We start from the raw sequence: 13,886 nt of genomic DNA, 5'->3' as shown, positions 1-13,886 counted from the left end.
TTATTATTTTAATAGTCTATATTTTCGTAATTTTTAAAGGATTAAATTAAATTTTTATCATTTTTAGGGGAAGTCAAAGTGCAATTTTATCTTTACTAGTTTGAAGTTTTAAAACTTTTAAAGGACTTAAATGAAAATTTTTCATTTTAGAGAGCCCTGCCTCTGCAAGCCCTTCTAAGTGCACCCCTGTTTATGAGCACCACCCATATCTAACATATAGTCAGACACTCACGTTTTAGTCGGAATAACGTTTTGACAGGATTGAACATATTTTTTCACGGATAATCTCTGCTCTGTGTTATTACGTTTCCTAAATTGCCAAAATGAATGAAATAGTTGGTTTGCAGAAGCAATGAATGTAATGGTTCGTGGTGTAGCAAAGAGTATAAAATAGAGGAAAATTATGTAAAAGAAAAAGCGGCATGCGATTGTTTTCGTCCTATCCGGGCCTCCAACGATGCTGTCTGTCACAATATTCGACATCGATGGAACCATACCAATACAAGTAAAAGCCATATTAGTCTGTTGACAATATTGTTCTTCCTTGAATTACCTGCATGAATCAATGTATGTGACATGCAGTTCAGAAATGGACGAGTGCCAGATTCAGTACTTAATTGAAAATAGGTTCAGAGTGTTTACTTAATTGGAGATAGTTGTTCTTAATGTTCCATTCAAAATCCCAGTGCTCCCTATCATTTTTAAGAGTCCAATATGACCAACCAAAGGAAGCTGCATCATACACCTCTAATTGAGTCCTTCCGAAGTCTTGATATTCTGCTTGTGTCCCATTTGTAACATTCCACTCATTCACCCACTCCCCTAAATCGAAATGAAATCACATAAAAAAAAGCGTGGCAAAATGCCTGCTGATAACAGGGAATAGAAGCGCATCCAATCATAGAACATGATCATAAGTCGATAGAACATTAGTTACCGATAAAAACAAGTGGACCCTTAGCATCATTCAAAGCATGTATCTGAGGCTCCCTGCTCTCGTATATGAACCGGATATTCTCGATAGGGCTCAAGTTGATGAAAAACGAGTCGAAGAGGTTGTAGTAATGCAAGTCCACCACTAAGTTGTGGGAGCCTATATCAGCTTGATAAAGTTCTATTGGATTTGCATTGCCAATTCTTTGGCAAACGATCACGTAAGCTGACAGGGAGTGTTTCCGCACGATTTCGTAGCCTTGTTTGTAATATGGAACTAATATGTCCAATGGAACTGATGTTGCGGATGGTTCGTTTAATAGTTCGATTCCAAGTAAGGCTGGATGATTTGCGTACCTGCAACAAACAAAGATTATTCAATGGAATTAAACTTTACGAAGCCACAAAGCCACAGACACCAACAGATAACTTGTTGGGAGTTACCTGGAAGCTAGAAAATCTATGACGTGCAATGACTGCGAAACCGATTCCGATGTAGTCCAGCCTATTGTGCCATCTCGACTAGCACTATGTTCCATTCCATTTTGGGAGCCAGGTGCAGCATGAAGGTCTATTATGCACTTTATTTTATAAGCACTGCATCGAAATTTGAACATACTTGTCAAGTATAATTAAGATTTAAATAGCAGTATTCAGATGAAAAGAAGTGAAATAAAAGACTTACTGCGCCCATGAGAATGCATTGTCAAGAGCTTTTAACGTTCCTCCGATGAACGGAGCGGGAGGATTTGGATCATAAGCAATCCACCAGCCGACCGGAATTCGTACGGTATTTATCCCATTTCTATGTAGAAACTCAAAATCTCCTGCATCGATAAAAGTACTTCTATGTCTCTGCATTTTCATCAAAAAGAAAAAAAAGAAAGAGTTGGCTCAAGAACAACAAAGAAATCAATAGAAGCAGCAGTGTCTACACCTTTGCAGTACCTCGAGAACCTCCTTCGCCTTGTTATGCCCGTATCCGTTACCGAGCTGATAATCTCCGTGCAAGTTATTTGCTACAATCGACATTTCGAATGTGGCTGCATTATCATCCCATCCTGGATTTCCTGGATAATCTGCTACGAGCTGATTATCTATGGTAGCCTAATATAAAAAAATCGAACCAGCCAAATGAACACCAAGATATCTCGAAGGCCATACATGAACACAAACCTGAAGGATTCAGTATCATACCTGCAGATAAGCTCCACTTTTTGTTTTAATATGAACATGATCATCATTATTTCTTTCGATCTGAAATGTTTCGGTCGAGGAAGCCGATTTTGCAGTCGCGGATACCACGCATCCATTACCGTAACATGATAGAAATTGGCCTTGTACGGTGCGGAATTGAAATTCAAATTCGGAAACTCTCCATAACTGCATTACATGCAAGTTGTTAATCATCCATCTAAACATTTATTCAACCAATTGATCCGAAAACCAGAAGTTTATTTTTATAAATCATTATTTATTTTTGGGTGCTTACAGTAAAAGTTTCCCATGAAGAAGCAGCTTCTCTATTAACAGAGATGTCGCTTCCACCTCCATTTTCAGCACAAACATATTTCTGCAATTTCACTGACTTGAAAGTAACTTGTGTTCCATCCTGAATTTTCAATATCCATGAAACATAGGATCAAATATTATTTATTGGGGGAATTTTTTTAAAAAAAACATTGAAAAGAAAAAAAAATTACTCACAAGCATGTCTGGATTAGGAATTCCTTCAAAAAGTGAAGGCTTAATCCAACCTTCTAAAACCAACCACCCTCCTAAGTTCACCCCTCTTACTTTAGAATCTTCATCCAACCCTTCCACTTCATAAATTGAAAATAAAATTTTTCAAGAAACCAAAGGAAAATTAAAAGGGTAAAAAAAAAAAGAGGAACTTTTTAATGAAGCTTATTACCTGAAAATGATACAGAAAAGATTAGCCAAGAGAAGAGTGAAAATGCAAATACCCATTTGCTAATAACAAGTTCCATGAAGAATGCAGCCTTTCAAAATTGCATCAAACAAGAAACAAAAATAACAAGTGTTTTCCAAGAAAAAAAGGGGAAAATGAAAAATTCATTCAGAAAAGAGAATCTTTAGTAATCCCTTCCTTATCAATCAAATTATACCAAATTCAACCTTGTAAACAATCATAATATTTAATTATTTGAAGTTGGGTTTTGCATTAATATAGTCATTAAAAAAACTCAATCTTTCCTTTAAGAAAGAAGAGTTCTATTGAAAATATTGAACAGAAGAAGAAGAAAAGAACATTTTCTCTATTAAGGAATAAACAAAGAGGGAATCTGAAAAGCTTTAGTGTATAGAAAAAGAAAGAATCCAAAAAGGATAGAAAGGAAGCCCCTTTGCTTAAAGACTTGGTTTGGATCTTTTGTATATGGATTTTAGAGTAGAGCAGGAAAAAAAGGTTAATAGGGTTGCTTATTAAGCACAGTTTGGAGCTGAAAAACGACTTCCAAGTTGAAAACTACAATAAAAAAATCATGCCTTTACGTAGCCTAAATATTTCAGCGTCTGTATTGCTGTTAATATAGTTTGGCAGTTTGTTGATTAGGTTAAAATTTGCTTTTTATAAATTTAAAATTTAGTCATTATATTTTTTTTTACTTTTAAAATTTAGTCTAGGTTCAATTGATAATACTATTATAATTATTTTTATTAAATTCAGAGTCATTATATTATATGACTATTAAGTAATTTTTTTATTTTAAAATGATACATTAATAAATTTAATAATATTAAATTTTAAATTTTGAATATGAAAGATAAAACAACTAAATTTCTATAAATAAAACTAGAAAGACTAAATTACAAATTGGTGTAACTTTGAAAGTTGACTACCTCTGACTTGTAGCATGGTTGAAATTTGATCAATAAAAGGAAATTAAGAGCGTAAATTTTTTAAATTTATTTAATGATAAAATTATTTTCATAAAAATATATATATTCATTATGGTATAGTTAGTATAAGCCCCTCAATAAAACACTCATTGTCTTCATAATTGCTTCAACTTTATAGTAATTTCTTAAAATTGAAATTAGCATTTATCACAATTAGTTCATTTTCGCACTCTAATTTATCTTTTAAAACCCTCACTTGTGATAAAAAAAAAGCAATTGGTCAGATAATTACCGTCTTAATTAGGATGAAAGAAAGAAAAGAAACGAAAACGTCAAAATTTTGAATTTTGTAAGAACCAAAGTGGTAAATATAAGAAATTATTTAATAATTTGGTAAAAATATTAAATATGTCTTTAATTGAGATAATAGGATTAAAAAGTTAAAATTTATGATACTTTAAGTTTAAATATATAGATTTTATACAAAAACATAAAAAGAAAAAATTACCTTCAAGATTGATACCTCTCCATAGGAAGTAAAGTGTTTTTAATAAATTCACAATTGAGTTAGGATGTAATTGACAGTGACACTTGGTCAAAATTGCTTTCTTGATTAAAGTCTAGATGTCTATCATCGATAATAGTGACTAATCTCTTTGTTGTGGGAACTCTCCGAAGAGATAAACTATTGACTACGAAATATATATGTTCAATTCCCATAAGCAAAAATTAAACCCAACCACATGATTAAGGAACACCACACCTCGTGGTTAACTCACTCAAAACTATAAATGTTAGTATAAATTATTATTAGGGTAATTATTCTGTAAACAATCAATGGAGTAAAAAAAACTTCACAAGTAAATTTAAAATGATGTCAAGTATCTTTTTTTTAATTATTTTATTATACCCTAAAAATAAATAGCATAACTTAGACCCGCTTGTGGAGTTTTTTTATTCCACTAGCAATTTGTATGGATGATTATCCTTATTATTATATAGAAAAATATTTAGTAAATTTCAGTGTAGTTTTTAAACTCTACAAGTAAAGTCAAAGAATTGACAAATACCTTATAAATATACTAAAAAATAGAAAAAAATATTTAAAAAAAACGTGGCAATTCTTTTAAGCGCTTGTTGAAAATACATTATTAATATACTAAATACTGGCCATTATTATATTATTATATGAATTAAATTTTAGTTTCAAAAAATGATAGTAAGACTGTGTCTTTATATAGCGTTGAGGCTTAAAACCCAAACCCGTCAATGGCCCAATTAATGAGACTGTAAAGTCAGGGCCGGATAAGTGTTGCAGCCTTGATCTATAAACCTACGGCCGAAAATGACACCTACTAAAAACCTTAAAACTATATCATTTTTAGGTTATTTGCACCATACATATACAAACTATTCATCCTCAAACTTCAAAATAATTTAGTTAGAGTTTTGAATGCACAAGTGATATGCCTATTAGTCTAACCATTAGCTTAGACATTAAATGTTAGCTTAAATTCAACATTAAACACATTTAAAATATGTGAGTCAAATTATAAATATGTATACACTTATTATAGGAACAACTTGGAACTAAAAGGTTAAGGAAAATAAGAAATAGCTCTCCTAAATTGATATTGTTTGTTTGTTAAACATATCTTTTAAAAAATCTAAATGATACATATATATATTTATAGTTTTATAAGATGTTTTAAATAAGTTCTACATTATATTTGAATTAGCGTTTAATTTCTAAATTGATTGTTAAGTTAATTGAAGAACTTGATTGTTATAATATTAATATTTTAATTACTCAATTAGAGTGATGTAAAATACATAAAAATAAAAATAATTTCTTTAAATAAAACGAAATTTAAGGATGGAAATTGATTCCAAATTTGCTGAATAATTTTGTTTTAATAGAATAGTGATTTCATTTTTTCACATGTCACTGTAACATCTTTTCAAATTTCATTCATAGGGTGCAGTTCTGGAAAAGGGAAAAATCCAAAGAAAGGAGGTTTTGACAGAGGTATCAAAGAAAATGATAAACACAAGCAACCCCTCATCATATCAAAACGATCCAACATTATATTATTATTATATTCATTCAACGCACACCTTTTGTGGGGGGATTTGAAAGGGCCCAAAATTCAAGGAACTAAAAAGAGGAAACACTGGGGCATACCCCATATGCCATATGACGTACAATTGTTCCACAAATCTAATCACCATTCCACATTTCTAAAATTGAGTTTCAAACATTTTTATTTTGATGTCCGAAATTTGGTTAAGAGTCACTCGGAAAGTTTGAGATTGAAAATTTTCGATATTAATTCTGCAATCGTCTTCATGTTTTCTGTTTCTGTCCCTAAGGCATGTTTAGGGTTACGTCCCTTAGAACATTCTTGGTTAGAATTCTTGTAGTTGTCTTTCTTTAATGAAAGTCTTTTTTATGAATAAAGAAAAGACTCAACTAAAATCTCGAGCTTGCTTAATAATTCAAGCACTACTTGACAATTAGAACGAGAATTATGGATGGTACACTATAACATCAGAATATAAAAAATTAAAAATTTGACACCTGTCTTTCTTAATAACATCAAATTTTGGAAAAAAATATAGAGACCTATAAAAATAAAATCTACTCAATTAAATTTATTAAAGAATTTAATCTCTTTTTACATTCTTGATAATCAAGAAATCGCCACTAATTACTTCCTTTATTGACAAACAAGCTTATAATGCTAGTTTAAAATTTAATCTATCAATAGCATTAAGAACGAAAGAGACTCAATTCTAACCAACAAATACATAATCAATGTTTATTTAAGTTAAATTGCATGTCCACACTACATAAAAGTTTGTTGCAAATATTAGAAATCAATCAATCAACTAAATCCCTGATTTTCAAATCAATTATTCTAAACTATTAAATACCAGTCAAATATTTAACAAACTTGAACAATTGTAAGATATGCAAATATCAAAGAACAAAAAAAGATCAAGAACAATTCGATGTTGCAAACTTTATAGAATCAAACTTCGAATATTACTTTGACTAGAAAAGGAGTTTAGAAGGCCAAAAAGTTAGAAGAGCGCAATATACACAAAATAACTATTAAGACAGAGAACACCCGAAAGTCCTAACTTCTTTTGAAAATATCATATTTATAGCGTCTAGCCAACGTAACTTAGGTTACAAAAACTTGATTTATATCATAAAACTCACAAAAGATCAAAATGTCTTCGGAACACAATCAAATCGTGGAGATTTAAGTCAAAACGATGCGATATGGTGTAGGGCCTGACAATTGGTGTAGGGGCACACAGGGTTTGGTGCTCGAGCAACACATGGTTGATCATGTTAGGGCGCCCATGCTAGAGCACTAAACTCCTCATTTTTTTTGGCCACACTTTGTCTCGGTTCCTCGTCTAAACTTCCAATGAACTTCAAATATGAACTTCAAGCTTCTGTAGACCTATTTCAAGTTTGAAAACACTAAATCAACATCCAAATGTCTAAAAGTGCAAAAAAATAAGAAATTTATTGAAAAGATAAATAGATAAAACAAGATCCGAAACATGCAATAGGAGCTAATATGCAATATTTTGCTTAAGGAAAATGCAAAATGCTAAATGTACGGGCATAAAATGCATGCACTTATAAATGGAGAAGTACTAACCGCTACATTAATGTTTGTATAAACGACTCAAAATTTTCACCATTATCTTATTAGTAAAATTTTGTACATGTGAGAGTGATTAAAATTGGTTTTCCATTTTTAGTGAGATTTTGATTTAATTATAATATTAGATTATGAAAATTTTGAGAATGAATTTTGAATTTAAATTTATTTTTATTTAAATTTCATCGTATATGGAATCTATCTATTTTTTTTTGCCATATTTCATAATTTTGTTTGAATATATTAATTGTAAATGTAATTATCATTATATTGGTAATCATGTTTGTAACCTACTTGAAAAAATAGTTCTTCTTTGATGCATAAATATCCTAAGATAAATTATCTGGAAAATTCTAAAAATAAAATTTGATATTTAATATTTAATATTTAATATAAATTTGTTAAAAAAATAAAATTTTATTTAATAATTTTTTAGTGAAAAAGTTATGCACCACATTTAAAGAGTGACACGCATCCTTTGTGGTGTAGCAAAGTTAAAGGAAAAAGAAAAGAAAGAAAGAAAAGTAGTATTGAATATAAAGGGAATAATTAATAGTATTTTAACTTCACTTGTAAAATTAAAAATTTCACTTGGTTAGTATTTGTCATAATGCTATTTTAAAAAAAAAAATAATTCCACAATATTCAAATATTTCATATGAGAGGTGTTTGCGGGTCAATTCAGGTTGAGCTTAAAAATAATATTTACACACATTGTGATTGTCCAAGCTTAATCTGATCTAAAATATGATATTAAAATTTTACCTAATTACATCTGCATTACAAACTTAAAAAACAAGTCGGGTTGAACTGCGTTTGACCCTTAAATATTCAAGCTCGAGTTTAGTACATTTAAATGAGCTTAATTTTTTTATTATCTAAAACCATCTTTAAGATATATTTTTAAATTTAAATAAGGAATTTGGTCCATGAATATATCTACTTCACATGTATCATTTAAAAATAATAATATTTAATTATTTTAAGATACCTTAAGTGTATGTATCGCTTATCATGCTTTTGAATTTTTTAAATTTTTTTATAGGGTATGAAATAAATTTTCATACTAATTCATAAAAACAATAATAACTACTTAATATATTTTTTGGTAACAAGTAGGAGGCTAGCTATAAACAACCAGAAGAAAGTGCACAAATTAAAACCTTACAAGTTGACAGTAGGAATATTTGCAGAATAGTACTAAAAGAAGAGGAAGGCAATCTGGCAGTAACACAACATTTGAAGAATTCAAAAATAAATTAGAAATGCAATACCTTGATTAAATTGTTAAAAATTGTATCATAACCTATTATTATTGTACTAACTTGACAATAAACTTCGATCAACTAAAAAAATATTATCAAGAGACCTATCGCATCAGTGATGCGTAAATGGCTAAGTCTCATATAGCTTATCTTTCTCATTATCATCTTAGATTCAGTTTGACAAACAAAATCTCTATATCCTATCATAATAATACTATAACGGTTCCCAATAGATTTGGTTGTACCTTTAATTTGGCAAAACTCATTTATAAACTAAAAACTAAAATAAAACCACCCAGTGGCGGAACCAAGGGGGCATGCACGGCCCCGGCCCCTAAAATAGAAAATTTTTCATTTAAGCCTTTTATAATTTATAAAATTTTAAATTAGTAATGATAAAATTACACTTTGACCCCTAAAATAATAATAATTTAATTTAATTCTTTAAAAATTATAAAAAATATAATCTATTAAAATGATAAAATTATATTTTTATTATCATAAAAATATATAATTTAATTTTAACCATTCTAAAAATAGTTTTCTGCCACTCAAACCACCAATGCTTTTAATGAAAGATAATGAAAGAGTTACAAAACAAAGCCCTGGATGCTGTTGAAGAAGTTGCGACCAGCAACTAACCCGAAAGTTGGCGCCACACTGTCAAAGCAAAGATTTTTCATTGAAAACATTTTAACAGTTAAAGTATTTTTTTGTACGAAAAAGGATCATCACATATTTTTAAATAGTATTTAATAAATAAAATGAAATATGCTGATTTTTAATCTTATTAATTTTTATTTTTTAAAACAGCACCATGAATCTAACATATGATTATTCTAAAACTAAAATGTACATGAAAAAGAAATATTGTTTAGAGAAGAGAAAGAGAGAGAAAGAGACAGAAGCCGTTCTTTAACATTCGGAAGTATAGTCACATGATGGTTGTTAGTCATTGTCGTAGATGATTGTAGACACAGCCATTCTTTAACATTCGGAAGTATAGTCACATGATGATGATGGTGGGGTGGTGGCCATAGTCATAGTCATGGTCATGGTCGTCGGCATAGATTCTCACTGCTGTCATCGTCCCTGCTTCTCACTTCTGTCTTTGCCCCGTCACTTGTTTTATTCAACTGTTGAATTCTCCTATCAATCATTCTACTTCCCAAAAATCATGTTTTTCGTTTTTATACTTTTAAAATTAGGTAAACCACAAAATAATTACATTTATTTGTTTCAGATTACATTTTAATTATTTATATTTAAAATGTTATATTTAATCATTTACATTATTGTTTTATTACGAAATGATCACTCTACCGTTGAACTCTATTACCTCTTTAACGACAGTCTTACGTGGCAGTTCAAATGGATTTTAAATGTCAACTTGGATGTTTAGTTGCTGATATGAAAATAGGTTTTTAATTAAATAAATTTAATTTAGATTCCCATGTAGGACATCCAAATTGGCATTTAAAACCCATTTGGACTGCCACATAGGATCATTGTTAGGGAGGTAACGGAGCTTAACGGTAGAGTGACCACTTCGTAACAAAACTATAACGTAAGTGGCTAAAATGTAACATTTCAAATATAAATGACTAAAATATAATATGAGACATATAAAAGTGACTATTTTTGTAGTTTACCCTTTAAAATTTAAAAATTTAAGTCCTCACCAAACAATAACAGTTAAATTCATTAAGTTTTGTTGTTTCAAAAATATGATGTCACAAACATATTATCATGTGTAATATCATATTAACTTGTTATTCTCACATTTTACTTACTAAAAATTTAATTAATGAATTAACGAATGTAATTTTCGTCAAGATTAAAATTTTAAAATTTAAAAAGTATAAGGACTTAGAATGATCCGGTTGGAGAATATGGACTAAAGCTACAATTTTAGGCATAGTGCTAGACTAGTAATTGAATTTAAACAAACGGATTTAATTGTGGCTATTTGAGTCATACTTAAATTTTCAAAATTTGAAAAGTACAAGACTAAAATTGACCAATTTGAAAAGTATATGAATTATATTTGATCAAATAAAAATATAGAAACTAAATCTACAACTTTCACAAAACACAGGGGCTAATAGCAAAATTTAACCTATAAATACAATATATAAAATCCAGGTGTAACAACTCTATAAAAAAGGGTCAACTGTACCGTTAGTTACTAAAGTATGGGCAAGCTTTTGTTTTTGATTATTTAACTAAAAAAAAAAGTTACAATTTGATTATTAAAGTTTTAGAAATTGATTTTTTAATCACCCAACTGTTAAGTGGCACTTTTTTAGTTGATATAATAACTTTACTCCTCTGCTTTTATACTTATCAATTTGACCTTGGTTATAATATAAAATGATAATAATAAAAAAAAACTCACAATTATTTAAAAATAGAAATTTCTATATGAAAATTCTAGAAAAATAAAATCTCGAAAATATTGTTGTTTGATAACTAATATGTAAGGGAAATAAAAAAATTTATCATTTAATAGAATCTAATAACAAATTAAAAACAAAGTTAAACAAAAAAATGTTAAATCATCACATGCCTCTTTAGTATTTCTTGAAACCAAATTAGTAATATCTTTAAATCAAGTTCTATGCCACCTAAAGAACATCTAAAACTGATATTATAAAAACTTGTAAAATAGACTTTAATGCTATTTTTTTAGCAAAAAAAGTACAAAATACATTCTAATTTTTTTTTCCTTTTCTTATAATGAAACAGAAAAGATAAAAATAAAGAATGAATAATTTCCCTTAATGTTTTTATTTTTCTCTTTTTAAAAAAAACGAGTATCTAATATTTCTATATAAATAGTATAGAGAGAAAATTTGAAGGGTTTAAAATTTTTTTATTATTTTATATTTTTATATATAATTAAAGTGAAATTGAGAAAAATACAAAAATTAAAAAATAAAACTATTATTATACCGAGGTGAAAAACAATTGAAAACTTTAATGATTAAATTATATTTTTAAGTAAGTGATTAAAATAAAAATTAGTGACGTAATTAAAAAAAATCATAACCATCGACTCATAAATTTATGCCGACTCAAGTTCAAAAAATACAATGTTTCTGCCTCCTATGGTCTAATTTGTCGTTCCGACCACCAAATCATAACTGAGACAACAACGTTGTCCTGCATTTTATTTTTATTAGATTACCAATGACATGGAATCTTTTTTCAGCTGTTCATTCCCCCATCTCTCATTTCAATGTCACAAATCTTCTCAGCAGTTGAAAACTTTGAAAATTTTTCATAATTCGATTAAATAATTTTTTCACTTTTCAAAAATTGGGATAGAAAAATTAGGTTTATAAAAATTAAGGTTATTTTTATACGTTTATAAATAAATTGAAGGTTTAAAATAAATACCGAAATTAGAGTCTGTAAGCACTAAATTTTTGTCCGACTAGAGTTTGCGTTTAATTTTCAAAATTTCAAAAAAAAAAAATTTAAAAAAATAAAAATTGCATTTTGACACCTAAACTTTTCCTAAATTTCATTTTGACCCTTAAACTTTCTTTAAATTTCACTTAGACCCCTAAACTTTCATTAAATTTCATTTTAATCCTAAATTTTCTAAAAATTACATTTAGCCCCAGAAGTTTTGCTGCATTTGCGATTTGGTCCTTCAGACAAGTTACATGATTTGGGGCACCCACTTCCCAGATTTTCAGGCCATAAACATGGGTGGCTGCTCCTTCCCCACTTGCTACCTGCAAAAAAGAAGCAAAACCAACTATAAAAAGAAGTTTAAACTCCAAAAATGAGAACCCCCATGAAAAAAAAAAGAGAGAAGAAAGTTTCGAAAAAAGAAAAAGGAAGGAAAAGAGAAGAGAGAAGGAAGAGAGGAGGGGAAGAGGAGAGCCCAACCACAACCACCGAGGGCGGAGGAGATCGACGCAAGTGGCAGCGGCGGTGAAAGAGGCTAGAGCCGAAAGAGGGAAGGAAGAAGAAGAGAAGAAAGAAAAAAAAAGAGAAAAAAGGGGAAAGAAAAAAATAAAAAAATAATATATCGGGTCGACCCGACCCGGATTCAACCCGCGAACCGACCCAACAGGCCCAGCAGTAGCAGGCCAGCCCAAAAAAAAAACAAAGCAAAAAAAAACAGCAAAAAAAGAAGAAGAAAGAAGCAGAAAAAAAGAATAAGAAAGAAGCAGCCCACTTTGTGCAGCCCAGTAGCGCAGCAGGCCACTGCCCAGCCCAACAGCAGCTGACCCAGCAGACCAGCAGCAGATTCGGCCCAGCAGACTGTCCAGCAGGCCTAGGCCCAACGCCCAGCAAAAAAAATAAGGAAAAAAAAGAAAAAGAAAAAAGGAAAAGGGGGCTTTTGGTAATTTCTCATTTTTTTTTAAATTTAGTCCATTTATTTAAATATTATATTATTTCAATTAAATTAGCATTTTTTTAGATAGTTTTTAGAAATATTGTTACATTTATTTTACTTGTATTTTAAAAATAAAAAATATTTAATGCATAAGACAACAACCGATTTAATTTTAAATCATCGAATTCATTGCTATGTTGGGTGAATATCGATGGCTTATGTTAAATACGGGACGCCCTTCTAAAAAATCGAAAATATTCAAAATTCCTCGTATTTTAATAAAAATTCTCGTGTTTTATTAGGATCCCGATTAAAGATTAAATTGAATTGATTTAACACTAATTCGATGGTTTCATCGCCATATCGGGGTGAATATCATCGACTCGTGTTGAATACGGTATTTTTTAAAGAAAAAAATCGTGTTTCAAAAATTTTCATGTCTTCAAAATTTCACGTGTTTCAAAATAATAATAATAAAATTTCCCGTGTTTCGAAAAAATACATTCGTGTTTCTTTCTAAAAAATCGTGTTTTCAAAAATTTCCGTGTTTCAAAAATTCGTGTTTTCGTGTTTTCAAAAAAAAATCTCGTGTTTCAAAAAAAATAAAAATAATAAAAATAATAAAAAAATAAAAAAATTCTCGTGAATATTTTGGTATTATTGTGTTTTCAAAAAAATTCAGTATTCGACAAATTTAGTATTTTCGTGTTTTCAAAAATTTTCGTGTTTTCAAAAATCTTTGTGTTTTCAAAAATTCTGGCGTTTCAAAAATTTTCGTGTTTT

General features: G+C 29.4%; 1 protein-coding gene across 1 annotated transcript; it reads right to left on the bottom strand.

Moving 5' to 3' along the window:
* Window positions 1-233: 233 nt before the first annotated feature.
* Window positions 234-3,489, bottom strand: LOC107943179 (probable glucan 1,3-beta-glucosidase A). Its single transcript, XM_016876921.2, has 10 exons — window positions 2,849-3,489; window positions 2,641-2,756; window positions 2,426-2,545; window positions 2,131-2,316; window positions 1,882-2,040; window positions 1,619-1,788; window positions 1,378-1,530; window positions 938-1,290; window positions 643-822; window positions 234-553 (listed from the first exon to the last, which is right to left on the bottom strand). Exons 1-10 carry the CDS (start codon window positions 2,922-2,924, stop codon window positions 468-470), a joined length of 1,599 nt encoding a protein of 532 aa, XP_016732410.1. The 5' UTR covers window positions 2,925-3,489; the 3' UTR covers window positions 234-467.
* Window positions 3,490-13,886: the final 10,397 nt, after the last annotated feature.

This window comes from Gossypium hirsutum, chromosome A10 (genome assembly GCF_007990345.1).
Source record: "Gossypium hirsutum isolate 1008001.06 chromosome A10, Gossypium_hirsutum_v2.1, whole genome shotgun sequence".
NCBI lineage: Eukaryota > Viridiplantae > Streptophyta > Magnoliopsida > Malvales > Malvaceae > Gossypium > Gossypium hirsutum.
Note: the sequence above shows the minus strand (reverse complement) of the source record. Positions and strands in the feature narration are given on the sequence as shown.